At 47.5% G+C, this 26,705-nt stretch overlaps 1 protein-coding gene across 20 annotated transcripts in view; it reads left to right on the forward strand.

Moving 5' to 3' along the window:
* Positions 1–26,705, forward strand: part of HDAC5 (histone deacetylase 5) — a 1,448,645-nt gene that overhangs the window by 488,751 nt on the left and 933,189 nt on the right. For 12 of the 20 annotated variants that reach the window (XM_078645209.1, XM_078645212.1, XM_078645222.1 and 9 more), the window contains one exon: positions 25,351–25,422. The exons of 1 other annotated variant lie outside the window; for it this stretch is intronic. In XM_078645209.1, the coding sequence (XP_078501335.1) occupies positions 25,351–25,422 (72 nt within the window). Of the gene's footprint in view, positions 1–25,136; positions 25,423–26,705 lie in introns of those variants that run through there. 7 more of the 20 variants (XM_078645205.1, XM_078645206.1, XM_078645220.1 and 4 more) reach the window with 2 other exon arrangements.

Below are 26,705 nucleotides of genomic sequence, written 5' to 3' on the forward strand. Positions count from 1 at the left end.
TTTGCACCTCCACAAGCAAACTGCCTCTATGTCTTTAGGGCAGCTCGTAATAAGACACCGTCCAAGATCCTGTGGGTGGGAGGAGTAGTGTCCAGGAGTCTGTGTAAGAGGGGTCGTCCTCCCTATTAATTTTAGTACCCATGAGTATTCCAGTTGTGGAGTGCGGAATAACCATTGCATCAGCTGTTGTAGCAGGGCCACCGCATAGTATAGTTCATATTCGATGGCACCCAGTCCGCTTTCCTCTCGAGGGCCACTCGTCTACCGTTATCCCAAATCAGGTTTGTTAGTAAGCCCTGTAGTTCTCTGAAGAATTACTTCTGTATAACCATCGGAATGGCCATGAAGAGATACAACGGTCTGTGTAACACCAGCATTTTAGATATGGCGACCCTACCCATCGTGACAGCGGCAAGTGGGTCCAGAAATGGAGCAAACGATGAATGGAGGTAATTTCCTTTACCAGATTACCCTCCATTAAGGCTTCCTCTCCATGATATACTTGAAACCCCAGATACTGGAGGGTGTCAAACTGCCAGGTCAAACTTGTGCGCGTCAGTGATTCTCACTGGTCGTCAGTTAGTTGTGTGTGGGGAAACAGGCAGGACGTATCCCAATTGATGGGGAGTCCCAAAATACTCCCAATGTAATCTAGTTCTGACATAACTCCCGGCAGCACGTCAGCGTCTGCTTTTAGGTACATGAGCGCATCTGGATATGATCTGTGGGTGCTCCATTACTGTGAGGCACGACTGCGGTGCACAGTCTCCTAGTTGCCAGTGCGAACAGTAAAGGGGGCAACACTGTCTTGTCCCCCTAGGTAATGCGAACTGGTCTGATAATACTTCCCTTGTATGCACCCGGGCAACAGGCCTGGTGTATAACAGCATAACCCATCTGAGAAAGGATGGTCCGACCCCCATTTATCACATGACCGCCATGAGATAAGGTCACCCAAGGGTATCAATGCGCTCTCTGTCTAGGGAAGCGACCCAATAAACGTATCACACCCTGGCATAAAACCATTCTGTTCCAAGTATACTAATGTGCCAAACACCTCTGCTAATCCATTAGCCAAGATCTTGACGAGTACCTTATAGGGATAAAGGACGATAAGTCATCACATTCAATAGGTCGCAGCAAGACTTTGGGAACACAACTATCACTGCCTTCCTCATGGAGGTCGGGAGGAAGCCACTGGCCATCGCTTTCTCGTAAACCTTCAATAACCTACCTGCCAATTGGGCCCAGTTGGAAGCGTACAATTTGATTGGGATTCAGTCTGTGCTTGGTACTTTCCCATGTACTAGCTGTGCTAATGCCCCCTTTACTTCCTCTAGGGTTACCAGGCTATCCAATTCGTGCTGGTGTAGGGGGTTGATATTGGGAGCTCTGATCCTCGCTAAATATGTGGAAACCGCGTTTGCCGTTGCCTCCGAGGTCTCCCTGTATAGCCCCTTATAGTAGTCGCCAAATGCCTCCTTGATCTCAAGCTGCAAGTACATCTCTCGCCTGATTAGCGACGGAAAGCTAATATGGGGCAACTTGGTAATTCTGACCTCCACATCCAAGCCAATCAGCGCCCTCTTTGTCTCCCAGTTCATGTTGTCGCTGAAGGTAGGTCTTCTAGTCGAAGTTAGACAGCCTGCAAAAAACTGCCCCATATTACTTTCGTAGGTCTGTGTGACTATCTTTGCATGTCACATTCTATCTCAAGCTCCCCAACGCGGTCCTCCATGGTAACCACTTCTGCTGCTAGGCCTTTCAGCTCACAATACACTGTTTTCAAACACAACCCCCTCAGAACCACCTTAAGCACGTCCCATTTGACCAGGGCATCAGAAGAAGAACTCTTGTTTTCCTGGAAGTATCGATCTATGGCTTTGCCTATCTGTGTGCTGAACTCCATGTCATTTCAGGCACATTTAGGTAAGTTCCATGTAGGGATTTTATGCTTAGGTCTACCCCATTTAAGCGATATCAGCAAGGGGTTGTGATCTGATATTGTATGCACTTAAGTATTCTGCTTGCATGCACTGCGGAACCAGGTCAGGGGAGCCAAACATCCTATCTAGTCTGGAATGTAGTGCATGTACTGCTGAGTAGTTAGAGTATGTTTTGTCTGCTCACTGTAGTAGCCTCCATAGTTCCCCTACATGTTGTGTGCCCATGTGCGTAGCTGTTGAGAGACTGTACAGGATTGTGCCCCTGGCAGTGGGGTGTGGACCTATCTGCAATGAGCTCCATGTTCCCATTGAAACCCCCACACCAGAGTGTGGGCTCTGCAGGATCCGCCAGAAGGGGGGTGTTGGGCATGAAAAGAAGGCTGCCTGTCCTGTGTTGGAGGCATAAACTGCTATCATTGACGGTGGTAACCCATCAGGTACTCCCTCTACTACTACAAAGCAGCCCTCTGAATCTATCTTGGTATGGGAGACTGTGAATGGGACAACCGGGGACACCCACACTAGTACTCCCCTGGCATAGCCCGAATAGGTTATGCCAAGAACTCCACCCTGCCAGCGCCTGCACAATTTGGCAAGTTTCATCGCTGTGAAGTGTCTCTTGTAAACATGCAAAGTGTACCTGACGTCTCCTCGGGAAAGCATACAAGACAAATATTCTTAATCTCAGATTGGTTCTTCCATTTCTTTTTGTAAATAATTGTTATTGGATTTTCAAAGCATATTAATATGTAATCGAACATTGATCCAAAAAACAAACAGTGCAGTGAAGTCTACCCCCACCCACTGATCTCTTACTCTCCATGATAGGAAAAAACATACAGAAGTCCAGGAGAAAGGCATATCACCAGATACATGGCAAGTCCTGTTAGTGCTTTAGTTCCCCTATCATGAGACTCCCCCGTCGGTCTTTGCTACTGCCCACTGATTCCCCCATCCATAATCATTGTTATTGGGTCCTTCCCATTCCAGCCTTTCCCCCTCCCCCCAATCTCGCAGTCCCTTTCTCTTATTCCGATACAGTCCATGCCCCCACACCTTCTCAAATTTCCTTGGGCTACCCCAGTCCTCCTAGACCAGCTTTTCCCGGTTACAGCCCACATCCATCTCTCGTGCCCAATCTTGTACTCTTGGACTAACCGCACTACAGCTCCGTGCGTCTTTGCTAGGAGAGACCCGAAATTAATCAAGAGTTTCTGATACCATTTGAGGTCGGTAGACCCCCACACCTCTAACAATGACAACTGGGCCTGGGGTACAAGAGGTTCCCCAATTACCATTTCCCAAAGAGCTTTACACCCTCCCAAAACAAGTGGCTCTTAGGACATTTCCACAAAAAGTATGTTAAATGGACACCTTCTGACCACAGGCATAGAAGCACTCCTTGTTCACGTCCCTCCCGATCTTGTGTAGGAGTGTCCTTGTGTAATAAATTCTATGAAGGCCCTAAGCTTTGTACCTACCTGTAATGAGGTTATAGGGTCAGCCTCTTCCCCAGCTCATTTTCTCCAAAAGGGACACCCATCTGCTGCACACTCTGTCGCTTCTGGGGCGCTGGGATCAAGTTTACCACCGTGAAGAATTTGAAGGTAACCCTTTACTCCCATTGCATCTCAGTCATAGCGATAGGCCAGGCCATCCAGTGTCGCAAATACCCAGTAGTTTACTGTGCTATCCTGAGCAGCTTCATAATGTTTGCTGACTTCTGATAGAGCTATTCCCCCATCCCCCCTACCCCCATCATGCATAAACCTTTGTAGGGATGTGGAGTGCTACCTGTGGTGGTCTATTAAACTACAGCAGTTTCCTCACACAGCTTTTAATCTTACGGAAGAAGACAGTCAGTATCTGGCAGTGGCTTTTTTGTAGGATGTTAGTTATAACATTTCGGTAGGGTGATAATTTTGAACAAAGCCACTCTACCCAATAGGGAGTGTGGAAGTGTCCTCCATTGTGTGGTATCGGTCTCGAGTCTATGCAGGAGCGGGGCTAGGTTGTTCTCATAGTGGGCAGGTCCATCACTGGAGATCCAGACCATTCGGTATCGGAACTGCTCCTGCTCCACTCTGAGGGGCATAGTCATTGTCTGTCTGGTCTCCCTGGGGCACAAGAGAAACAGGATTGACTTCTCCCATTTGATACCCAACCCTCAGCACTTTCAATAGATCTTGAATATCTCTCCCACACACTTAATAGTGACAGCTCTGGTTCCGATAAGTAAAAACAGGTGTTGTCAACATACAGCAATATCCTTTCCTCCCACATATCTCCCCAGTGTCAGCCCCAGACCTGTGCTTCCACTCGGGTCTACTCAGCTATTGCCAGGGCGAAAAGCATAGGTGACAAGGGGCAGCCCTGTCTGGTCCCACAGCTTATTGGGAATTCTTGAGAACGAACACCATTTACTTTAACTCAAGCACTCTGTTTCTTGTAGATGAGATCGACTCACCATCTGAATGTGGGCCCCATACCCATCATTTCCAAAATGGCAAATAAGAAAGGCCGTTCCACTGAGTCGAACACTTTATTCGATTCCAACTATACCAATGCCAGTAGAAGCCTCACAGCGTTGGCTATTGCCATATTAGTGTTGTAAGCGTTAAAGATTAAGTCTAGTAGAGCTTTCTCGCATGAAGCCATTTTGGTCTGCGTGGATCAGGTCTAGGATCGCCTTCCTCAAACAGTTCACTAGGACCTTAGACAGTACATTTGCATCTGCATTAAGTACTGATATCAGGCGGTAGGAGTCCTATCTGTCCAACAGTTTCCAGGGTTTCGGGATCAGCACTATTGTCGCCTGGTTAGCATCCCGTGAGAGCTCACTCCATTGATGCACTTCCCCGAACAGCCTCCACTAGTGTGGCCTCACTATATTAGCTACATTCTTAAGGATTTCTGCTGGTAGCCATCAGGGTCCGGTGTCTTCCCGGGTTGTAGTTGAGTCAGCGCCACTTGCACTTTCCCAACAGTCAAATCTTCCTCCAGGTCACTCATTTGTTGCTTATCTAGCCTCCAACAAGGGCAATCCTTAACTAAACTAGGCATATCTTCCGTCTCTGGTCAAAGTTTACTTCCATAAAAATCTCTCAAAGTCCCTGCCATTGTCTCTGTAATGTTCTCAAGGCTGGTTACTAAGGAGGCATCTGGATCTTGGTCTCGTTTACGGAGCCATACCAACATTTTCCCTGCCTAGTCTCCCAGTTAGTATATTCCCTTAGCCTGCATAAATTATTTAATTTAACTACATCAGTTGATACCAATCGATATTCCTCCACCTTGTCAGATACGATTCTTCCTCTAGCTTTGCATACTGCATCTGTGAACCTATGGATAGACCCTCTCTGGGTGAAGAAATCGTCAATACGGGAATAGGTATCAAGAATGCCCAAGTAGAAGGAATAGCACAAACACTGTCTGTGGCTTTACCTCCAGATATCCCTCATTCCAACAGCTTGGAGGAAATGATCCAGCTTTCCCGGGCCTTTCCTATGCGTCCTTCTGACTTCGGCTCTGACTGGCTAATCATCCATCACCATATTAAAATCACCCCGACTACTGCGGTAGTTCAGTGAGTAATTTGCCTAAGTATGTCAGTGTGTCTCCCTGAAGTCCCGGTGGGGCATAAACATTTGCTAAGACCAATCATACTCCTTCTCATTCACCCAATACTGCCGTACAACACCCCGGTTCATCCACCCATGTCTGCTGCACTTGAAAAGCCACAGATCTTTGATTAGAATCGCTACCCCCTTACACCCTGCCCTTTCACTAGAGGAGTAGCCTGCCTGGGCAAGGATCCTATATTTCCCCCATGCCAATATTGCCCCCTTAAGACCTTTCATATGTGTTTCCTGAAAGAAGCCTACATTTGCTGAATATTTCTCCAATGCTTTCACCATCAGTTCCTTTTTTATCTTATCTTTTAGGCCATTCAAATTCCAAAATTCCAACTCAACAGTTCAAGCATATGGTGAATCATCCCGTAAATGATCTTGTCCCCTTCCCACTTCGTGCTGACCTGTCACGGTGTAAATAACCGCCCAGAAAAGGTGAGGTGTCCAGACCTTTCAACTATGAACGATATCCCAGCTAACCCCCCTCCTTACTTTGCCATCTTGCATTCCTAGAACCAGCCACTGTCACTGTCACAGTATGTCTTTTGCCCATATAACTTGTCTAGAAAAAACACAGCCATCTGGAGTCTGTAAGCACAGGTTCTCCATAGTAGGAAGCGCCTGGCTTTTGGCAGTACAATGGACCCCGCGATCACAAGGCAGGCCCTTGTAAACGCCAAAGCATCCCATTATTTAAACATACACTGTAAGCTTGTTAGTCCCTCCTTAGTACCGCCTTGCCTTCATTTGTAACCTCCCATGAGGACTGGTCCTCCCATGAGGACCGGCTGTTACACAGTATGTCTTTTTAGGTCTCGCCTAGCGTTGTAGCGCGCATACGCTGCTCGCTCTGCGAGACATACTGGGGTAGAGGAGATTTTACAAAGGGACTTGAAGCCCCGCCCCTTGTTTTCATTGGGTAACGTCGGCGTTTATGGTAAACGCTGGCTTCCAATTGAAAAGGAGGCTTCTTACCCCCCTTTTCGGTTCTGAGAGGCTTGGCAGACTGTGGAACACCAAGGGTTTTGACAAATGGGACCTTATTGGCATTTCTAAAGTTGGGGACCTCTGGGGGAAGGGACAGATTAAGACGTTTGCAGCCCTTCAGGATGAGTACGAGCTGAGTGGAACAAAATGTTTTCGTTATGCACAGGTCCGTCACGCATTGATGTCTGCATTCCCTGAGGGGGTAAAGATACCGGAGGCGACCCCTTTGGAGGACCGCTTATTGGATGGTCACTTGCCAGAAAGTACCATTTCCCTTGTCTATAAAAAGCTGATTCATTGTAGGGCTGACCTTTTGATATTGTTAAGTGAAAAGTGGACCCGAGATGGCCTTGAACTTGACGACAAGGACTGGCAGTCGGCGATCTCCTCTCCAAAGGAGGTTGCGATTCTGGCACGTCTCAGATTAGTACAACTCAAAATCTTGCACAGGGTATATGTCACGGGTACCCGCTTGATTCAGATGGGTTTTACACAAGAGGGGCTCTGTCAGAGGGGTTGTGGTCAATTGGAACCTTTCTTACATATCATATGGGAATGCCGGTTTATGGTCGAATATTGGGGCAAGGTCCATGAAGTGATGCAAAATGTGACAGGGGTGGCTCTTTTACCAGAAGCTAGGAGATGTTTGTTAAATGTTTGGGAGCCAACTGATATTAACGCAGCACAGATTCAGTGGGTGACTTTGGGTTCTATGATTGCTAAACGGAACATCGCGCAACTGTGGGGTTCCCAAAGGCCGCCCACGATCGAGGTATGGAAGGAAAACATGGATTGGTGCATGTTCCGGGAAAAGACTGTCTATCTGGCTCGGGGCCGCCCACGTAAATGGAATAATATCTGGAGCCCTTGGAATCGTTATAGGGGAAATATCGGTGTGCCCTCTGTGTCCGCAACTGATTCTGTCCCATCTTCCCCGTGATCTCCCACAGTGGGCCCTCCCCTCCCCGCCCCCCAATAGATTGCCATCTATTTTGTTGTAATGTGATAATGTGGACGACCCTCATCTGTCTATGCATTCATGTATTCTGTGGTTGCCTTGTGTTTGTTTTCAATAAAAAGAAATATAAAAAAAAAAAGGAGGCTTCTTGGTCACCACCCTTTCTCCTTTTCGTCCGGCCCATCCGGACTGGATCGTCTGCTTGACGGCTGTTGTGACGATATTTCTTATCTATAGGGGGTGTGTATCTGCAATCAGGTCAGCATGTCTGCCAATCAGAGATGGCAGTCTGCTGGTAATGGGCGTGGCACGCCAACACCTCTCAGAGCGAGGCTTCCTCCTTCTGTGCCGCCATTCCGCCCAAGCAACAAGCGAGGAAACCAAACGTTCTAGCTGCTGTTGCACACCTCACAGAGAACCAGCTGTGAGTCCCACCATCCTCTGTCTCTTCCACCCAATGTTCAGTGCAGCGATGCCGGAGTCCCTAACTCACCTTGGCCGATAGCGAGAAACTAGACATTTAGGCAGTTTCTTTCACTCCACCCACGTGACCGGCTGCGCGTCCTTATCTATTTCCGCCTGAGCACCTCACACATAGCCTGACTGATGCCGACTTGTTCGGTTTGATCCTGACTGTTGATTATTTCCAGTAAGTGTCCCTCCTCCTGGGTTCCACCATGCCGCCCCCGGGAGCCCTGCAGCACAGCTGCTCCATATCCATGCCTGTACCCGGCTCGCCACCGCTGCCAGCCCGATCAGCCTGTGTTCCAGCAGCAGTGGGCACGGCTCGGAGAGCAGCGCCGCATCAAGACCATCCAGCTGTGGCGCCTCCTGTACGCCCAGCGACATCTGCTTCATGTCCTTGGGACGAGTACAACTCAAGCCCTGTAGACGCCTGGCGACCATGCCTCCGCGCTGGGGCCCTGCACCACCACCACCACCACCACCACCACCACCACCACCACCGCAGCAGCACCCAGGAGTCTGTGGCCGAGATGCCACCCACCCACGGCCTGGAGATGAACGGCTACATGTGCATGGAGCGACCGCCCAGTGGGTCCAGCCTCGGCCCCATTCACCACTGCTGCCTTTCCAGAGAAAGTTGCTCGATCCGGCGCACAGGAAACATACCTACTCACTGACCACCCTGGCTCGCCCCCGGACCTCCCTGCAGGTCTCATCCTCCTCCGTGGACGAGGCCAACCTGTTGCGAGCTGCCTGTCACGGCCACCGCTCTCGCACCACCTCCTCAAAGGTGCCCTACCACCCCTACCCCAAGGACTACAGAGATGTGGAGATTGGCTCTACAGGACACCTTTGTGACGATGGCTATATGCCCATGATGCCCGCGCGGCACTCCTAACCAAAGACTACATGCCCATGAGCAGCTGCACTGTCTCCCCTCCCAAGAAGACCCTACGGCCCGCAACAATCGCCTGGCTGCTGGCGAGAGCTCACCCAAGGTCAGCGTCTACATGAGGATGCTGTGTGGCCCAGAGTCGACTCACATGGACTTCTTCCTGACGCACACCTTCAGAGAGTCGGTTGCAGTGACAAAAGGTGAGAGCTGCCCTCCTCTTCCCAGCAATAATCTCAGTTGAGCAGGGCACGGGCCCTATGTGGGCAGGTGTGTGGTGTGTTAGAATCTCTGTCAGTGGTGCTTTAAATGGATAAACACTACAGTGGGGAGAATGACTGCTCTCCTTTTATGAATACGTGTCATCTAAAAATCACCGACTGTGTGTTGGTGGCTCGGAATGTGTGATGGGAACTGGGTGCCCTGGTAAGCATTGGTGTCCCCAAATGATCATCTGCCAGAACCTTGCCCTGACAGGTTCTGTTGTGTTGGCCTAATGTAGCTGCCTCTATAAGAATCGTTATGGTGGGTCGTAATTGCTGCCTTTGCATAACTTATGTGTACCTTGACCATGGTGTCTGGGGAGGCCTTCACCAACATCCAGGTTTTTTACGGTGAGCGGTCCACTTTTAGGGCAATGTTTTCCCACCTTAGAGTAGGTACTGCACCCGTGGGGCAAGACTTTGATTTGCCCATGTGCGCACCTTCATGTGCCACACACTGCCCAATGAGCTGTGTCCAGTGTGCCAGCCATTAGCGTTTGCCGCGAGCACTGCATCTGGGCGGGACCTGATGAAGGGATATTCTGGGATTCCAAGTGCCAGCAACTGAATAGAACCTATTGCACTTTATGCTTGTGCCTTCCACTGACTGTTGTCAAGAATGTAACCTCTGTCCGATTTCCCGACCTGAGTCAAGGGCATTTCTGTGCTTTGTAGGAGTGCAGGATTGCACTGCAATACAGCAGTGCGAAGTGCTTGTTATGCTAACGAAGTGAAGGGTGCTTTACGGGGCAATTGATACCACGTGACCACCCAATAGAGTAGCACCGGAAGCAGTGTAGACCGCGGCCGGATTAAGATTGAGAAGGGTCCCCTTTCATAAGGACTTCACCTGCACCTCATTTTGCTTTGACCCACGCATTGGTAGGGACCAGGCGGGCAACTAGAGCCAAATTCCGGGGGGGGAGGGAATATTTCGGGGGGGGGGAGGCTAATTCTTCCAACCACGGACAGAGTGGCTGTAAGAAGGGGTGAACACACAACAGACGCTAATTTACACGTAAATGGTCTTTGAAAGACCTGTTAAGTACTCGGGTGCGGCTGCAATTAGACAGTCGCCAGCCCGTGAAGCTGTCTCCGCCGGGCTTTCACACACGACGGGGAGGGCTGAAGCCCCGTGGGCCCAATGGGTGTTGCGCGCCTGGTAGGGACAGCTCATGGGTTAAAAATTGCGTTGTGTTCAAGCAAATTAAGATCCTTAGCCCAAGTGAGTGCTTTCAATATTGTTTGTATAGCGCTCCATATTCCCTACCAGGCACTGAAGTGCTTATTCGTATGTTTTACTGATACAAATGAAGTGTTAACGTCGCTTTAACGGGAGTGTGGGAGCCAAGGGGCGGTTCCATCCTCATCTCTTTATGGGCGCTTCCTGTGTGAGACTGTCTTCTTAAGTACTACATTCTGTATACTTCTGGGGAATATCTGGGGCGGAGCATTTTTGTGTACTTTTGGTGAATGACTGCGTTTAATATCTGATTAGGGCATTTGTCGCCTGCGTCAAGCTTTAGCTGTACCCGTTGGCACCATAGCTACCTTTATGCGTTTGATATACTGCGTTTAAGGATTAAGTGCAAGAAACCAGCATTAGACCTTCTATTTCCTCACAAGAGTATAGCAAATTAGGCAGTGCCAACATCTGTTATTTTCGGCGCCCAGAGCAGACAACAGTTCAGCCCCCCCGACCCTTTCGATCTGCAGCAGCTGTGGAGAGACAAAAGCCTTCCAGGGGGGCTGCTGCTCCTCTCTTTGAAACATTTACACACCTAGATCTGCAGGAATACTGATCTCGTGTATATATATATATATATATATATATATATATATATATATATATATATATATATATATATATATATATGTATATATATATGTATATATATATGTGTATATGTGTGTGTATATATATATATATGTGGGTGTATATATATATATATATATATATATGTATATATATATATGTGGGTGTATATATATATATATATATATATATATATATATATATATATATATATATATATATATAATATATATTACCTACTGGCGGTCGCCAGTAGGTATATATAGTTAGGATTTTTTCTCTATGGGATTTTTGAAAATTCTATGTCTAATAACTTTGGCGTTTGTGGACGGAATTGGCTGACATTTTCAGGAAAATTGAACATTTTGTTTCTGAGCAGCCACTGAAAATTTGGGGGGGGTTCGTCAAGGGGGGGCCGAGAAAAAAGGGGGGTCCCAAAACGCGTTTTTCCCATGTTAATTTCCATAGGGCGGTTGGCCTCACTTTTAGCCCGAACGGCTGAATGGATTTGCACGAAAATTGGCAAAATTGTAGGGACTGTTAGCCCGATGTGCCTTTGCTAGGTCTCAATATATGTGCTCCAGTGGATTTTGAGAAATTAACATTCAAAAAAAGATATATATCTGTAATAGCGCTCCGGGTAGCGCTCCGGTTCGCGTACTTGACGCGTAACGGAACTTCGCGAAGCTGATTGGCTCTCCGGTGTCTGTCAACATTCTAACCAGTCCGGAGCGGCCGCCATCTTGTCTCTCGGTAGGATCGAGAGACAAGAGGAGGCCAAAACAAAGGGGGAAATGACCATAAGGGGGCATAGTAGATCCTCCCTGACCCCCTAGGTTTGATGTGGAGGCTTTAAAAGGGCCCCGCGGGGCAAAAACAAAAAAAAAACGTTTTTTTCCGTGGGGTGCGCCCGGTACGCGTAACGGAAAGCGGACTGGGGAGCGTACTTCAAGGAAACAAGAATGATTGACTTTTAACTTATTGTATGTTTATAGACTTTTTTTTTTTTTTTCTGCTGAGTGACGTCTCTGCCTATCTCCACGGGATGCAGTCCCTACCATCTCGGCGTTTAAGCCCAGGGGGACCGGTAGTGTGGGAGAGATAACGTCTGTTAACGTTCGATTCGAAGGAAATCAGGAAGTGTTGAAAAACATTGTCTGCGCCATCTTGCCTTTTTTCAAATGCCACACTTTTGTCGTGCACGGCAGCCATTTTAGATGCCTTGACCAGACCCACTTTCTGCACGCTGTCGATCCTTAGCATGGCTCCCCACCCACGCAAGCATCTCCCCCAGGCACTGGTCACCCCCGCTCTCTGTCTTATGCATGGGCAATAAACCTCCCCCCATCTGCGCTGCTCTTCCTTGAGAATCACACCCTGTGCCCGCCCGACACCTCCCTTTCGCCCTATTCACTACCGCACCCTCTGACACTCCTCTTCCTCTGTGTCCGATTGTCCAGGCCGGTCCCAGGCTATCACCTAGCCTTGCAGATGTAGTTTATGGCCCCAGCTGTAAAGAATCACCCCTCTTCAAAGGAGTTACAGTAGATCAAGGCCCCCACCCGATGAGATCCGTCACACCACACGCGTTCCTACTATCTGAAAACCATCCTGTATTGTGATTGGGGAGGGGACCGAGCCTGAAGCGGAAGATTCCAGGGATGCCTCTTTGTACATCAAAGTTTTTACAATAATGTGTCACATTAAAAATATATAGCACTCCAACAAAGTAGTAGGATTAGAAAACTTTAATAACTTATAAATATATACAACGCAACAAAAACAGTAAATACATTTAAAAAAAATTTTGAAAAAAGAAGCAACAATGGTCAGTAGCTGTGTTTTGTGCGAATAGTCCCAAGGCAGCACAACGTGCTGAGTTCTGGACGGCACCCAGGTGATGTTACCTGGGTGCCGCACTGGTTTTTGGTATCCTACAATGCAGCTCCGAAAAACGGCGTGGGGCGTCCCGGGGGGTGCGGGGGGAGGCCTCGTCAGTAGCGGTCTGTTGTGCGAATAGTCCCAAGGCAGCAGAACGCGCTGAGATGTGGATGGCACCCAGGTGATGTCCAGTAAGTTGCCGCACTGGTTTTGGTATCCTACAATGCTGCTCCGAATAACGGCGTGGGGCGCCCCGGGGGGGAGGGGGGGGGGTGAGGCGGCGTGAACGGGCCTCCCCAGGTGGAGGCTCGTCTGCTGTAGTGGGGCGCCCCTTTACCGTTTCAGTTGCCATTCCGCCCGCTTTTGGTACACTGTGCCAAAATCCGCCATTCAGCTGAGTTGCGCCCACTCTTGCGGTGCAGCGATAGGCGGCTGCCACAGGACTCTCAAAATGGCGGCAGGCTCTTTCCTTTTTGGGCCTGGTCCACTGAAATGGCCCTGGGACACCTTGGAACTCGGACGCTTGTCTGCTAGGTCTTGGACCCCATTCTCGAAAGCGTCCCCTCAGCCTTGAAGATTCTACAAAAGTCTTGGGGGCCCCCGACTCCTGCAGGCTTCCGGTGGGGAGCGGCTGCCATGATTGCTCGCGGAATGACCACGACGGAGCCACGAGATGGTGGTGCTTTCATGCTGACGCCAGCTTCAGTCTGAAACATCCAGAAACAAGGTGGGGCTTTCATCGTTTGGGAAAAAAAAATGTTTTAATCTAATGAAAAGTGTTATTTTTAGGTCATATGATCAAGCCTTCCATCATTAGGAAACCAAAAGTAAAATGAACCAATGAAAAGTTTTATAAACAAGTCAAATGACCTGTTATGCGGCATAGGGCTATAAAAAGCGTAGAAAATCCGTTGCCACGTGAGGCGGCGTCAGTAGCGGACCGATGTGCGAATAGGCCGAAGGCAGCACAACGCGCCAAGATCCAGATGGCACCGAGGTGGTGTCCAGCAAGTTGCTGCACTGGTGTGGCCATCCTACAATGCTGCGCCGAAAGTCGGCGTGGGGCGCCCCGTTGGCCTGTGAGTTCGCGTCAGTCAGTGGGGGCTGTTTGAGGATCTGACTGCATTGGAAAGCAATGTGATGCTGTGCGTCGCCCCCAAGATGGAGGTTCCTCGGCTGCAGTGGGGCGCCCCTTGGTGTTTCACTCGCTATGCAGCTGAGTTGCGTGCGCACTTGCGGCGAATAGGCCGAAGGCAGCACAACGCGCCGAGATCTGGATGGCACCGAGGTGGTGTCCAGCAAGTTGCCGCACTGGTGTGGCCATCCTACAATGCTGCGCCGAAAGTCGGTGTGGGGTGCCCCGTTGGCCTGTGAGGTGGCGTCCGTAGCGGACCGATGTGTGAATAGGCCGGAACCAGCACAAGGCGCCAAGATCCGGATGGCACCGAGGTGGTGTCATAGTTGAGAGTTCTCAGCAGCGCTTGTAACACTGTCTGAAGCTTATTTGCACCTGCTGCAGCTTCACTATTGCCCTGGTGTGGCCTAAGATCGCCCATGACATAGGCGGCCGCCTCCCGGGGTCCGGCGGAACTTTTTTTCCTTTTCCTTTGTGCATCTTGTCCCACAATCCGTTTGACCTGAAGACACGACCAGGTCCCTGAATGTGTGCAGGGGGACGCTATTGATTGAATCAAAATGGCGGCTTCACACAAAGCTGACTCAAGCGTTGCTGCTGATGCTATACAGACAAAAACTGGTTTTCAGTTTGTACATTCTTCAGGATTTTTCCATCCAAGGCTGGTTGAGAGTTTGTAGAACAATGGCTTCAGATTTTCAACATACTACTCTTCAACATTCTTCCTAAATGTAACAATGTGAGACTCACTAGGAGAACGGTGTAGTGAGGGCCACAAACGGCTGTTTATCTTTCCTTTCAAAATGCTGCCAACAATATTTTCGGAATGGAAGACACCACAAGGCGCTGAGATTCGGTTGGCACCGAGGTGGTGTCCAGCAAGTTGCCGCACTGGTGTGGCCATCCTACAATGCTGCGCCGAAAGTCGGCGTGGGGTGCCCGAAGGGGGGGGGGAGGCGGCGCAAACGAGCCTCTCCCGCTTCTCCATGTGGAGGCACTTCATCTGCAGTGGGGCGCCGAGATCCGGATGGCACCGAGGTGGTGTCTAGCAAGTTGCCGCACTGGTGTGGCCATCCTACAATGCTGCGCCGAAAGACAGCGTGGGGTGCCCGAAGGGGGGGGGGAGGCGGCGCAAACGAGCCTCTCCCGCCTCTCCAGGTTGAGGCACTTCATCTGCAGTGGAGCGCCGTCGAGCTGAGTTTCGCCCGCTCTTGCTGCTACAGCGACAGGCGGCTGCAACAGGACTCTCAAAATGGCGGCCTGTTCTTTGGATTTGGGCCTGGTCCACTAAAATGGACCTGGGACACCTTAGAACTCGGACGCTCGAATTTTTTTTCCTTTCCTCTACATGCAAAAAAGGTAAATGCCCGGTACGTTACCTGCCTCATCTGCCACGATGTACTCTCCAGAAGAACCGAAAAAAAATATAGTTATGGTAATTATACCATGCATCGTCATATGGAGAGGTGGCACCGATTAATTATAGTGCTGCACAAAAGAGAGATTTGGAGGACAACCCCCGACCTGCCAGTACATTCACCAAGGAAGTGGCACTGACAGCATCAGAGGCAAGGGAAACGGTCCCAAATATTCAGAAGAACTTTGGAAAGATTAAAATGACATGTTTAGATTGTGGCAAATTAATTTCATGTGGACAGATGAGTGTTACTCTAATAAATACAGCATATGAACATCATCATAGTCGATGGTTGGTGGAGACATTTTGACTATATCCTGGACCTGCCCGTCCTCGCCCAAAATGGCGCCGGAATAAATGGGACTCGTAACTCCTTGTTGTGTACTGGTTGCACAACCTTGATATCACGAGATACGTATGCAGTTTTGAAGCACATGGCGGGCGGGGACGAGAATTGATTGAATATTTCGACATCCCTATTGATATTAAGTTCTGATGTGTTATTGATTACTGTACTATTGAAAGTTCGAATTAACGTCACCCATGGTACTTGCCCGCAAATGTATATCTAGATAATTTTATTGTAACTGGCCCTGTCGTATTTTAATTATAAAATGTACGTCCACCGATTCCGCAACTGTTAGACACCTTAGTTCTTGCAACCTAATGGCCCGCCCGTTACGTTCCTCTACAGTGTAAATGTCTCCTCATCATATACGATTACAGTTTGCTCCGTGGCCGGCCCACGTGGTTATAGGCCCGTATTTGTATACTGACATTTTCACAATAAAGGTTTTTAAAAGAAAACATAGTAGTAGTATTTACATTGGTAAAGTTTTTAATAATAGTCACTGTTTTCGAATCAGTAAAAGGCAAGTGAAATAAAGCAGTCCAATTACATGAAGGGTAAAAGGTATAATACGCAGGAACGCAGTAAAGATAAATGGTCAAGGGCTGTTGTGTTTTCTACTCCTGCAACATAAAGTGATCGATAAGAATCTGATATTCAGGCGTATCGGCGACTAAGACAGCAGTCCGAGCCTCTTTTGCTCAACGGCTCTGTCATGGGACGAAGAAAAACGCCCTTTTTCTCGAAAAAGGAATATATTTTACTTGCAGGACAGTTGTAAATTTTCCGGGAAAGTACATTAGCTTGGAACATTATAACATATATGTTTAAGAAAAAATAATGTTCGAAAGTAATAAAAAGTGTAATTTTTAGGTCATATGACCAAGCCTTTCATCATTAGAATAAGAAAAGTAAAATGAACCAATGAAAAGTTTTATTAACAAGTCACATGACCTGTTATGCTTACGTTACGCGCTGCGCGCCGCGCCCCGGATCGCTTTCGGGAAGCTGCGCTTCGCGCACCGGAGCACTTCCGGATGCGCTAACGCGGCGCGTCATATGACGCATTACGCGACAACGCAGGTCCAGAATATAGTCAAAATGTCTCCACCAACCAGCGGTCGGAACACAACCCCTTTCAGCAGGCTAAATAGTTCTGTTAAATGACAACAGAAGGGACAGGCAACAAGAACCATCAGTCAAAGAGGGGAGGGCAAGTTCTTCTCTACCGGGTCACGTTGGGGCGCTACCGGAACTGATCGAATTGGTAGTCTACAGTGTTTCTGGATGTTTCAGACTGAAGCTGGCGTCAGCATGAGAGCACCACCATCTCGTAGCTCCGTCGTGGCCATTCCACGAGCAATCATGGCAGCCGCTCCCCGCCAGAAGCCTGCGGGAGTCGGGGGCCCCCAAGACTTTTGTAGAATCTTCAAGGCTGAGGGGACGCTTTCGAGAATGGAGCCCAAGCCCTAGCAGACAAGCGTCCGAGTTCCAAGGTGTCGCAGGGCCGTTTTAGTGGACCACGCCCAAATCTGAAGAGCCGGCCGCCATTTTGAGAGTCCTGTGGCAGCCGCCTATCGCTGCACCGCAAGAGCGGGAGCAACTCAACTACATGGTGAGCGAGACGCTGTAGTCGCAAGAGCGGGCGGTAAATAGCGGAAGAGGCACAGTGTAGCAAAAGCGGGCAGAATGGCAAGTGAAACGGTAAAGGGGCGCCCCACTACAGCGTGTCTTTAGGTCAAACGGATTGTGGGACAAGGTCAAGAATGGAAGAGTCACCAAAAGGCAAAAAGTTCCGCTTGACCCCGGGAGCCGGCCACCTATGTCGGGGGCGATCTCAGGCCACACCAGGGCAACACGACTTGGGGAGGGGGCCGGAGCCAAGCGCCCCCTCCGAGTCCGCGCCATCACACCGTCCCTCGGGGGCCTCCGTCAAGCGGTTCAGGGAGGCACCGCATCACATTGTTTTCAAATGCAGTCACGTCCTCAAACAGCCCCCACTTACATTGAGAATAGTGAAGCTGTAGCAGGTGCAAATAAGCTTCAGACAGTCTAACAAGCACTCCTCAAAACTTTGAACTATCAGAGTGCATGAGTTTCATGCTCGATCGATTGAGCTAGCCGGATCGGGCAACAAAAAGTATAAAATAGTTATGTAAATAGTTATTTAATAAAATGTTTTACCCTGTTACTTTGCTGGTGTGTTGTATATATTTGTAATATTTGCATAGAGTTTATCGTTATTTTGGGCGGGGTGGGTGGCGGAGCCGAGCTGTCTTGCAGCCATCATGGTGTGGAGCTCAGTTCATCTCACTAGTTTCGTATTTCTCATGAGGGGTTGTTCCTAATGTTTCTATTTTAGCGAGGTCAAAAAGAGATCCCATTAGTGGCCTACTGATTTTGCTTGATTCCTTTTGTTTTTTTACACGATTTTTCACTATCTGCAAAGACTAAACAGAGTATTGCGACTCTGTGCTTGTTTGTAAATAGAGAATGAACCAAAGAGAACCAATTCTAAAACAGTAAATGCTTGGATAACAATCAATCAAATGGAGAGAGAAGCAGGCACGACGGATTACAACGGGGGCAAAGGCCTGCGTTAACTACCCTTCACTATCTGCAAAGAGAGAGTACTCCTAATAGAAATGAGGGGGGGGGGCAGCATTCAAAGCAGATCAGTGTGCATAAACACGAAAATATTTTTACTTACCACGTACTTGACATTCGACAGCTTTTAATATTTGCTATTAAAAAACCATTGAAATTCACTGAAAAAACCATAGGTTAGAGACCATATATAGTTAGGAATTAGCATTTACAAAACCTTGAAAATTCACTGAAAAAACCATAGGTTATAGACCATATATAGTTAGGGATTAGCATTTACAAAACCTTATTTTACTCGCACAAAACCATTGAAATTCGCATATATAGTTAGTTGCGCTAACTATATATCGCGCACCCGCAATCCACTGCTGATGATGTCACATATTACATCATTCATGACATGGTCAGTGACATCACTGATGACATCACTGATGACATCTCAAATGACATCACTGATGACATCTCATTTGACATCATTCTTGTGCTGATACGATGAACCTCTTCAGACTCTAATATAACCTTAGATACACTCAGTGTATACAGACACTCACACACTGTCACTCATCCATGGAGTTACTCACACACCTAGTCAGTCATGCAAAGAAACAATCTCACCTCCATTTCCTCAACTATACAGTTATACACACCTTACTTATTCAAACATATACTAACACATATTTACTCTCTTATACAATCCCTGATACAAGTTCACAATGATCCATACAGCCACTAACACATTCAGTGGCTCTCATGCACAGTTATTTATATATGCCAACTCTCACATGTACTGTGTTTTACATATGCACTTACTATGACATGTAGCATTGAGATATCCATTCACTCATCAATACACTCATGCACACAGTCAACCGCCCATGTAGCTGTTTCCACATGCACTCTTGAACTCATACACCTAGTGAATCAACTGCTCACACATCTATGCACAGAGTCACACACCTCCCAGCCACCCCCACACAAACTCAATCTCCCATACAAATACTTGGGCAACCAATCAATAACACATATAGCCTCTCGTATAGCTAATGATCAACACATGCAGCAGTTTACATCACAACAGACATACTGATGCACACATTCAGACAGTTTAGTCACTAACCCATGCATTTAGTACGACACATTTATTCACTCACTCATACAGTCAGTCACGCACCTACTAAATCCTTCATCCAGACACTTATACATCCACTCATTCTTCAATATATCAAACATATTTAAACTTTACAGAAACACACAGTCACTGGATGATGTCATCAGTGATGTCATCAGTGATGTCATCAGTGATGTCATTTGAGATGTCATCAGTGATGTCATCAGTGATGTCACTGACCATGTCATGAATGATGTAATATGTGACATCATCAGCAGTGGATTGCGGTGCGCGATATATAGTTAGCGCAACTAACTATATATGCGAATTTCAATGGTTTTGTGCGAGTAAAATAAGGTTTTGTAAATGCTAATCCCTAACTATATATGGTCTATAACCTATGGTTTTTTCAGTGAATTTTCAAGGTTTTGTAAATGCTAATTCCTAACTATATATGGTCTCTAACCTATGGTTTTTTCAGTGAATATATATATATATATAAATATATATATATATATATACAGTGATAGTAACATCAAACCTATATCTGCAATGATAGTGATCTCACACCTGTAACTGATAGTAACAATACATAGGTATATGTAATATCCACTCAGAGTCCTTATTCCAAAATGAGTACGTATTAACATTTTTAAGCATTAGATTAATATGATAAAAAATCAAAAAACATTAATAAAAGCCAGTACAATTTACAATAAAAAACTCACACTAGTACAAATGCAATGCAATAGATTTCGCAATTACAACAAAGTGAGCTATTGCCATTTTGCATTACACCATTTGATTAATCTTCACGGAGGAAAAAAATGACATTTACAATGCCTATAGCTCAAAATAATGTCATTGCGAGACCTATTGCATTGTAAATGCTTGTTTAGTCTCTAAGCACTATTTTCTTTCATGAGTTTCTCCTATTGCAGGCACGACATGCTTTCTTGCAACATTAAGTTCGCCATTCGTGTTTTCATTTTCCGAGCAGCCCGGGACAATGGCGGCCGCTTATTTGAATAGGTCTCGCATTTACAAATTTGAGCTATTGGCATTGTAAATGACAATGCCTTTTATTTATGTGTTAATTAGCAAAACAGATTAATAAAAGGCATTGTCATTTACAATGCCAATAGCTTAAATTCTTGCAAATGCAAGATCTATTGCATTGCAAATGCTTGTTGAACAAAGTAATTTTGACAGTTTAACCGACCTCTGCTTGTCCTCTCAAAGATTTCTTTGCTAGACAAGCCGCATTTCACTGTGTTGTGATCGTAAGTCTGCCTGGTTTCTGGGGGAAGCTCCCTGATTAGATTAGGTGGGGATGCTGCTGCATCTATTCCATCGCATTCCCCCATACACTGAACCCCTCTGAAATTAAAGAGGCCCAGGGATCCTGAAAAGCCTCATGCTGTCGATATGGGGCTTTTCTTTTGCCAGATTAGTTTTTTTGGATCGCCTGCTTCTCACATGTTTTCTGATGCTTCCTCTGGTTTCAGATCTGTTACTAGAGGGGGAAGTGCGGAGGAAGGATGGACGGAGGCGGGGGACAGTTTATTCTTTCCTATTGCATCACAAATTGGTGTACCCCTGGTTACCTCTGATAATGTTGCTATCATGCAAGCTTCTGGAAAAGATTCCACAAGAACCAGTAGAAAAGCAGGGCTCGGATTTTGCAGCTAAGTTCTTGAGATCTCAAACTCCATTGAAGGCATTTCTAAAGGATGAATTTTCTTTCATTACTCTTTTGTCTTACAATGTGACCACAATTGATTTCTGTTAACACTTCCTTTCAGCCATGGCGGTTCATCTCAATTGGCCGGATGGTAGCTTTGCACATAAGAGTGAAGCAGCAAAATGTAGCGAAAAGGCATTTTGATGTCTTGCGCAATTTACTCGAACAAGCTCGATAGCGGGACCTTAATGTTGTTCTAGGTTCTATAACGGATAGCTTTTTTCATCCAATTGCTGCTTTTGACAGGTTTGTTAATTTTGAAGATGGTCTTTGTAGTGCGGACCACCTCTGCCTGATAAATTGGCAAGCTTAAGGCATTGGACTGAATACGTTTGTCTTTTATTCCAAAGCATTGATGAAAGTTTATAGATATCTTATAGATTTTCTTGCATTTCAACATAGACCCATTGGTTCCTCGGCTAAGGAAACATTGTACACTCTTTGTTCCCAGAGCATAATTTTATCGAGTCTCTGAGGTCACTCAGCCCAAAAACAACTGTAGTCCCAGAAACAGTCTGCCACATTTTTAAATGCTATACTTGGGTCACTTTTGCCCGTTTTTGTAAAAATTACTATCCAGCTGTATCTTTGCAATGTTTATATTGGACAAAGCTTCTTTCGAACCTAAGGCCATGTTTGAATTAAGATGTCTACCCAGCGTTTTGTCACATAGCCCTGTCACTTATACTATCTAGTCCAGTCAACATTTTTGCTGTGAAATCGGATTCCATACTAGTTGGGATGGAGGGAGAGCATGATCATGTGGTAAGGAAAAATGAAAAACGTACTCTGTAGGTTCGCTCTCTCCTGCACAATACTCTTCTCAGGGACTATGCAGTGCTCCAACCTGAAGGGGAATGAGTAGGGACCAAGGAGACCTATTTCAACAGACTTCTTTCTCACGTTTTAGTGCTATGCTAGTTCACTATCTCTTAGTGCTAGGTTGTGGATATAGCGCACCTTGAGTGTGCACAGGACTGCATGCTGGTGTGTTTTCTCTCGTTTCTGCATTATGCAAATAGTGAATGTTTATGACCTTAGAGCTGTGTGATGCATGTTTCACTGCGTACATTCCAGATTTCTGTAAATGTGTTATATATGTTTGCCCCTCCTTTATTTCAGAGCTGTAAAATGAGTAGTCTGTGATTTGTCAAACACCATGAATTGGGGCCTTTGTCATATTAGAAGAATGCTGTTTTCATTTCATAGATTTGATTTATCTGCCACAATAATAGGACTTAAAAAATATCATAGTGCTGAACATACTAGTATCTGTCCCTTTACATTATTGCCCATGGTCTTTTAAAATAAAATAAAGTTGTGTTGATAACGTTTGAGCACCCACACGGGCTGTATAATGAGTCCTAGAGCTGTATGAAAAATGCCCTGTACTCCACAGGACGTATGTCACCATATAGCATGCAAGTGCGTTGGAAGTTAATACATTATGGCTCCTACGCTGGTAGTACCATTACATCCCAAATGTTATGGGCATTTTATAATTTTAAATGCAGTATTTAACCCCTCATAACTTTTATTTTTTTTAATCAAAAGAAAAAACCGACGTATAGTTTAATGCATTCCTGAGCCCAGCCTGCATTTATGAAAGTGCTAGCCAAGTCATGGGTTTGTCATATGGCCATTTTCTCTAAGGCCATAGTGGGGTACGGTAGGTTTGAAATCAGGTGAAGGCTACCTTGGACATCTGTGTTTGTTTGAAGGATCCCTCTAGGCCCAGCGTTACAGAACTTGGGGTGAGACTAACAGTATAGCAGTTTGAGGCACCGACCTTATGCTGAAAGATTACAGCTGTCTGAAGGAGTTACATAACTTCCCTGGCCTCTTCTTCCTAGCTAAATGATGACCCTTTTACCTAATCTCTACTGCCTTGAACAGCCAGCCCTCTTCATTTAAAAGCGCATTGCCACTCCCTTCCTAGGTCTGCGCCCCCCACCCCCTCCAAGGTCCATACCTGCGCCTCCACCCCTTCTCCCCAGACGGTCCTTGACAACGCCATCCTCGCCTGTGCTGCTAGAGCACGGCCTCACCCACAGTGGAAGGGGTGAAGAACATTACTTGGGAACTGCCTCCTCGAATATTGATGTGGATGGTCTGCTCCCTCCAACCACAGGCCTCCTCCACTAAGACACGCTCTTCTTAACCCTCCCTGTCTGCATGGCCTGCTGCTTTTACAACCCTCTCCCCGCCTCTGCATAGCTTGACCATAGGCCTGGCTAGTTTGATCTCTCCGATCTGTCTCTCCCTGTACGAAGCGCTCCCTCTGCTGTATTGATTTCTAACCCTGTGCCCAGATTGCTTCTCCTGCCCACCTCGTCTTTGGGCGCATGATTTCTCCCTACACTTGCACGTGTGTTCTTTCACACTTTCCCCCCCTGTTGTGATTCAACACACGAATATAGTTGGGTTCCAGCTTGTATTTATTAAGAGGCAAAACAGCTTAACATCCACGGGAAGAAGCCCGTCTTCTTCCAACAGCAGCCCAGCAGCCCAGCTCTACATACTCGAACCCCACAGAGATTCCATTGACATCATAACTGACATCATGTATTCTAACATAACATGTCATGGAATACCACACCCCCTATTTCTTTATCTTCTTACACGTCCCCATCTCCGCTGTCCCTTCTGTCTAATAAAACTTTCAGCTCATTCTCTTCACCCCTAATCAGTTCATACCCCCTTTCTCCTTACATCTAAATTATTTCCTGCTGAGCCCCTGCGACTCAATCCCTTTACTTACCTTGCAATCGTCTTTTTGTTATACTTTTCTTGTTCGCTTGTTTATTCATTTGCCATTCCCTGCTTTCCCCTTCCCTGTTTCTCTTTGTTTTGAAGTTAAACCATTTCCGGTCATCTTTCCTTATATCTCAGATTCCTTGTTTCCTTTCTCTCTGACTGGATCCACTTTTCCCTCTAGGTCCCCCGTTCTCTCCGCCAGCATATCTCTCCTCTCCTACTCTTCTCTTGCTTGCCCTCCATTTTTGTCTCGCACTGTCCAGAACCTTTCCCATCTCTACCCGGTCGGAATCTCTTCCTCCTCTTCTCTCCTTCTGGAAGGGCCTGTCTCCGATACCTTCCTCTTCTCTCTGTCTCGCCGCTTGCTTACCACGCTCATCTCTTCCGTTCTCGCCTGCGTCTCACTCTCTCTCTCTCTCTCTCTCTCTCTCTCTCTCACTCACTCACACACACAGACTCTCCCTCTCTCTCGCTGCCTCTGACTGTGGCGGCCTCCCTCGCCCAGTGGTCACGAGGGAGCTGTCTATTGGCTGCCTGTGTTTGCATGAACAATCCTTATTCCCCGAGCATGCTCCGTCTATTTATAGCGGGCTCCTCCCCCGGTTCTATTTCAGTCTTGCTGGGCCTTGCAGGCTGGTTGTTTGGCAGTAGCAGGGAGAGCCCTGGATGCCGGCCTCTACGTGCTTGTCTGGCGGAGAAGCCCCTGTTCGGTGGGGGCCCTCGCAGTGCCGCCTAAGGATGGCTCTCTGATCCCCCCCGCCATCATGCCACACACACATCCCAGGACTTCGCCAGTGGGAGGGACGATGCCCATCTAGATCCACCCACGGTGTCGCAGGATCTTGCCGTGGCAGTGACTTAGTGTCTGTCGGCACACAGCTGGACTACTCACCAAGGCAGCTCAGACATGTCCCACCTTGCTCGCATGCGCCATGGATGTTCCTTGCCTTCCAGCCTTGCCAGATGTTGGGGACCCCGGTGTTCTTCCTGAAATCGCTTCCTTTCGTTCCTAGTGCTGAAGTTCAAGTTTTGATTGCTTCTCCTCTGTCCCTAGCACTGGGTGCCCATTGTGCGTGTCTCCGTTTAAAGTGATTGTGATTTTACCTGGACCGGGGCCTTACCAACCTTGGTGGTACTTCTTGCTGGCCCAAGGACTGCCTTGCCTGCTAGGCCCTTCTCCATGGTTTACCTGAGAAGCACTGAAGCTTTGGGGTGCTGGGTCTGAGTCCTTGGATGTGAAGTGAGGCTGGCTGGGCAGAAAAGGTGAACAGGCCTTCTGCCAACTCGTTGGTTGTGATTGGGAACTCGTTTGGCATGCTGTTAATGCCCAAGGCTACGGGGCTGGCCGAAATGCTTCAGACTATTTACGAGAGTGAATCCTATTTCTCCTCAGATGGGGTGTCGGGACGGGAGCAGCCTCTGGAACTCTTATCGCGGTCTCAGGTCCACGCCCTGCCGGTGCCAGGTAAGAAAGCATTCTTTGTCATTCTTTGGTATATGGTTGTTATCGCTCACATTCCGTAATCAGATGGTCACGCCTGAAGCAGTGGGCATTGTCTAGCTTTTTGTGAGGTGTTCTCGTGGGGATGTTACTTGCCTACTCATCACTTACTTTGCCAAGTGTTCCAATACTACACAGCTTTGATATTGCAACTCAGTCCTGCTCCTGCACCTCCCTTGCTGTTTCAGGAGTAGCATCTAAAAATGCTCCTCTAATTACCTAGATTTCTGGTGATCCTTTTCCTGTCCCGCTGTTCCAGTACTGACACCAACCATAACTCTGTCAGTGCACCCTAAGTTAGACCACTAATTCCACACTTCTTGAACTTTGAGTGCCCGGCTCTGCTAGTGCACCTACGTCTAATATCCAAGCTCCTTATGTTTATCTCCTTTTCTCTCTCACAACCCACATTTTCTTACCCACTGCTCTCTTTTGCCGGTGCTGGAACTCTGCCAGTTGATCACAGTCCAAATCTTTGTTCCGCCGACCCCATGTATTAGAGGGGCTCTACCCTTCACACAGCCAATCGAGCTTCTGGTAGAAGTAAGTCCTCCAAGGGATCTGCCAGTGGAGCATCAGGGACAGGATTGAGTCAATTGTAAGACTCATTCCTGCCCAGAAGCTCCCTTGCCTTCCACTGTAGGACGCAGTCCTGCCCAGAAGTTCCCTTGCCTTGCACTCTAGGACACAGTCTTGGCCAAAAGCTTGCTTGCCTTTCACACTAAGACACAGTCCTGCCCAGAAGCTCCCTTTCTTTCCACTCTAGGGCACAGTCCTGCTCGGAAGCTCCCTTGCGTTCCACTCTAGGACAAAGTCCTGCCCAGAAGTTCCCTTTCCTTCCACTCTAGGACACAGTCCTGCCCAGTAGCTCCCTTTCCTCCCACTCTAGGACACAGTACTGTCCATAATCTCCCCTGCCTTCCACAATAGGACACAGTCTTGGCCAAAAGCTTCCTTGCCTTCCACTCTGACACAGTCCTACCCAGAAGCTCCCTTGCCTTCCACTCTAGGACAAAGTCCTTCCCAGAAGGTCCCTTGCATTCCACTCTAGGAGGCTGCCCTGCTCAGAAGCTTCCTTGCCTTCCACTCTAGGACACAGTCCTGCCCAGAAACTCCCTTGCCTTCCACTTTAGGACAAAGTCCTGCCCCAGAAGCTCCTATGCCTTGCATTCTAGGACACAGTCCTGCCCAGAAGGTTGCCTGCCTTCCACTCTAGAACACAGTCCTGCCCAGAAGCTATTATGCCT

The sequence above is a fragment of the Lissotriton helveticus genome, chromosome 5_1 (genome assembly GCF_964261635.1).
Source record: "Lissotriton helveticus chromosome 5_1, aLisHel1.1, whole genome shotgun sequence".
Taxonomy (NCBI): domain Eukaryota; kingdom Metazoa; phylum Chordata; class Amphibia; order Caudata; family Salamandridae; genus Lissotriton; species Lissotriton helveticus.